This window comes from Bos javanicus, chromosome 17 (assembly GCF_032452875.1).
Source record: "Bos javanicus breed banteng chromosome 17, ARS-OSU_banteng_1.0, whole genome shotgun sequence".
Classification (NCBI taxonomy): Eukaryota; Metazoa; Chordata; class Mammalia; order Artiodactyla; family Bovidae; genus Bos; species Bos javanicus.
Genome location: NC_083884.1, coordinates 63,371,984 through 63,375,969, shown reverse-complemented (window position 1 = coordinate 63,375,969; position 3,986 = coordinate 63,371,984). Strand labels below are relative to the sequence as shown.

The 3,986-nt window shown below is 48.7% G+C and overlaps 1 protein-coding gene across 1 annotated transcript; it reads right to left on the bottom strand.

Moving 5' to 3' along the window:
• Positions 1 to 343: 343 nt before the first annotated feature.
• DYNLL1 (dynein light chain LC8-type 1) lies at positions 344 to 2,739 on the bottom strand. Its single transcript, XM_061385057.1, has 3 exons — positions 2,588 to 2,739; positions 2,245 to 2,382; positions 344 to 667 (listed from the first exon to the last, which is right to left on the bottom strand). The coding sequence occupies exons 2-3, from the start codon at positions 2,374 to 2,376 to the stop codon at positions 530 to 532; spliced, it is 270 nt and encodes an 89-aa protein (XP_061241041.1). The 5' UTR covers positions 2,377 to 2,382; positions 2,588 to 2,739; the 3' UTR covers positions 344 to 529.
• Between the last annotated feature and the right edge of the window lie 1,247 nt (positions 2,740 to 3,986).

Sequence of the window (3,986 nt, the reverse complement as noted above, 5' to 3'; positions counted from 1 at the left end):
TTAAGGAATGTATTTATCAGGTTAGGAGTACGAGTTTCTCTGCCATGCATTTCTCAACATGCACTTCTGAGCAGTATTCTTCCATGTACAACAGGAGCAGGCTGGGCAAGAATGAAACTCCAGAGTGTTGAATAGGCTAGTCTATTACATTCCACAAAAACTTCAAGGAATCACCCCCACCAACCTACCCAAGATCAAGTAATAGGCCATCTTCAATAGATTATTTGAACAAACGGTAATTAACGCACACTTCAACAGATTTATTTCTTTAAAGGAATGGATTTTGAAGAGAAAAAACATGGGGCAGAGAGGTATGGAATAGAAAATAAATACAAATGTAAGCTGTTTTACTAATTGCTTTATAACCACAAACTAGTACAGAGAATGCCCTGTACAAAACACAACAAAGGTTCAAAGATGGAGATGTTCCCTTAGGCAAGGCTGAAGACTTCAGTCTCTGGTATTTGGAATTTAGGCTGCAGTCCTTGTTTTTGGATGGATCACTGGGTGTGTGGCACAGTCCATGCTTTTAACCAGATTTGAACAGGAGAATGGCCACTTGGCCCAGGTAGAAGTAGATGAAGTGTTTGGTTTCATGTGTCACATAACTACCGAAGTTCCTCCCCACGATGCAGTGCCAGGTGGGGTTGTACTTCTTGTCAAACTCCTGGGAGGGGGGGGGGGGGGAGGTGGAGAAAAAACACAGAATTTTAGTGCTAAACCTGAGGTCAGAGTTTGCCTCCTAAACAGAGCCCGTAGGAGCAGAAAGGAGGAACTTCGGCATCTGCAAATTCTTAAAATGAAAGAATGTTCCCCAGCTCCAAATCGCCTACATAGTGCATTAATGCAAACATACTTGCAGTCTGAGCTAAACTGGGAATGGGGGCTGGGGAGGTAAAAGTCAGAAAGGGCAGCCTCTGAGAGTGCTTTGTTATCATGGTAATTACACCTTCTAACTTCTATAATATTCAGGGACAGCAGGTGACATCAGTTATAGTTTACCCTCTAGTATTTATCTCTAAAAGAACTAAGCTATCCTAGTGTATGACATGTACCCCCAAATCCAAGAGAATAGTATTTAGCCCAAAATATTGCCATTGTAACTCATTTTAGTATTGCTGAAAACAAAAGGCTTCCGAAAGAACAGAGCCTCAGTGAGCAGCTAAACCACTGGAGATCAAAATTTAAAGGACAAGACACTTGGTGCTCCACTGTCCCTGTAAAAAGAAAGCTGGAAGAAGAACCTGACAGCCACCTGGGCAAATTTTATCTTTACTGCCAACAGCCCTCTTCCCCCATCTATCCTGATGGTGCCAATCTACCCTACCACCTGGTCCTCAAGGCTAGCAAATTGCACTAATAACTTTTCCCTATTTTTCCCCACCCCCAGAAGCTCTAGGAACTAGAATGCCTATGTTAATTTCATCACTAGGTAACTCTAGGTAGGGGCCAAAGCTAGTCTTTCTCTGAAATCTTTCTCTATAAATGCATGAGAAGTGTCTGGCCAGTTACGCGAAATTTGGCTACTACTGTATTGTACACAGTGGGAACGTCTTTCAGATTAAGGGGAATACATTCTTATAGACTAGACAAACGCACTGCTGTTGCTGCCTTTGTCAGAAAAGGTATTTATTTCTGTTCCATCTGAAATCTTTCATCTTCTCATTCTCGACTGGAACCCTCCCACGACTTAGGCTGCCAGTTTCCTTCCCTTCTAGAAAACACAGCTCGAGAAGTTGGCAGACCTGCCAGCTTTCTACAGACTGCCATTTACCAATCCCCCAACCCACTCCCCAACCACCACCACCCACTTTCCCTCAACTGCCGACTGACTCCCCACTGGAGGCTGGCAAGATCTCCCTCCGACCCTGCTGGAAACACCCACGCAGCGCCCCCCTCTCCAACACCCAGATGGATCCTGGGCGCAGCAATCATGCAGAAGGGGGAACCGCTGCTCCCTGATCCTAGAAACCGTTGCTAGGTGGCGCTTTCCCCGTGGAGCTGGGTTTTTAAAAAAAAAGAAAAAAAAAAAAAAAACAAACTTCGGGCGCTTAGGGGCCGATCTTCAAGAGAAGTGCAAAATTCATTTGCGTCCTTTTCTGGAAACCTCTACACCGCGCCACCTTGCGTGCCCCCAAGGATCTCTGCCAGCGCTCTGGGGACGCATTATAGAGGGGAAGGAAGTTGTGACTTGCCCCAACAGTGCGCAAACTGCCCGAGCCCCCGCCCGCGCCCCGTCCTCACCTTCTTGATATGGGCCGCAATGTCCTTCTCTATATTATACTTTTCCAATGCCTGAGTAGCACACTCCACCGAGTCCTGTTGCATCTCCTCCGACATATCGGCATTCTTGATTACGGCCTTTCGGTCACACATGGTTACCTGAGGGGCGAGGCCAAGGCAAAGGATGAGGAGTTAGGAGTATGGGCTGCAGGCGCAGTTTCCCCGGTCCACTCCGCCCGCCCCACGCCACCCCGGGACGATGCCCCCCACCCCACTTCTCAGGAAGCGCGAGCCGCGCGAACAGAAGGCGGGAGAAGTCCTGTAGGGGACGAAGCTGGAGAGCGGAACCCCCTGAGTTTCTCACCAAGGAGCAGGGGCTGGCCGACTGCAACGGTCTCCTGGGGGAGGGGCTGGCGAAGCTCACACCCGCGTAGAGAGGCGGTCGCTACCGAAGCCGTGGCGCATCTAAGGAGCCCCACGCCAGCCGCCGCCGCCTAGTACCTAAGCCCCGCCCTTCTCCCGTCGACCCCGCCCCCGCCGAACGTCCCTATTGGCTTGACGCAACCCTTAGAACTCTCCCATTGGCCTATAGACTCAATGGTTCCCTCAGGGTCTTTCTCCTGCATTTTGTTGCAGACCACAATGCACCGCTCTAGGCGTCGGTTACCCCGGCAATGGGCCGCACGAGGTGAGGCCCGAACATCGGGAAGATGGTGCAGGGGCGGGGTGGCGAGGACGTACCCGAGACTAGAGAGATGATGGAAAGGGAGCTTCCGCTACGGCCGAGAGAAATGATTACAAATTTTCGGAGGTTGTCCCAGGATGCATTCGCGAATAAAGACAGTCTTTGGAAGTTGCGTATTCTACGTGCCCCCTCGCCCCCCCCCTCCCCAGGTCAGAAAGAACTACCCTTTCGACTGAGGTAGTCAGTCCCTTCACAAAAGGGTATCTCTTAAGCTGGGAGGACTTCGTGAGCAAGTGATCGGTGCAGTCTCAGAAAAGAAGCCCTAGGGTTTGGTTTAATGCTCTGCTGTCTCACTGTTGAAATTCTTTTTAATTTTTTTTAAAACAAGGAACGCCACATTTTGATATTGCATTGAGCCATGCAAATTATGCAGCCGGACCGCCTCTGAAATGTAGGGGGTGGGGGGTGTCGGAGATCCTCAGGAATGGAAGAGGGCTTCCTTATAAATTAAAGATTATTCCCAAGAGTGGGGTCTCCCGGCTGGGCAATGCTGATCTCCTTTAAGGGGGTGGGGGACCCTCTAGGTCGATTTGGGAGTGCTGATGTGGGGTGTGACCAGGGTAGGGCTTTTTGCTCTGATGAGGCAGTCTTTCCGGTGTGGGAGTTTCTTGGTGGCGATTTACCTCTAGGGCCATGGTGTCCTAATAAATAGAAAGGCATCCCTCAGGTATTTCCTCTGGTTTAGGGAGACTAACCACTTAATGGTTTAAAAAAAAAAAAAAAGAAGAAGAAGGACTTGGGGTGGGGGATTGGGAGCAGGGTCAAGTCTGGCTTTAAATATTTAAATGTTAGCCCTGTCATCTTACTAGATTTTTGGACCTCGGGGTTTCTAATCTGTAAAGGGACTAAATATAAAAGGAAACCACTACATAGATATATTGGGAGTATTAAATAAACTAGTGCATTTGAAGTTCTCTGCACATAGCAGGGGGTCGCAAAGAATCAGACACGACTGAGCGACTTCACTTTTTTTTTTCCTGAATTAGTGAGAGTGGGTGGTCAAGTAGAAATAGGCAGA

Bases quoted from the DNA above. Each gene is read 5' to 3' on its own strand.
- DYNLL1 (XM_061385057.1), bottom strand. From the start codon at position 2,376: ATGTGTGACCGAAAGGCCGTAATCAAGAATGCCGATATGTCGGAGGAG. The intron at 668-2,244 runs GTGAGGACGGGG...CCCCCCTCCCAG, and splicing joins TTGCGGCCCATATCAAGAAG to GAGTTTGACAAGAAGTACAA.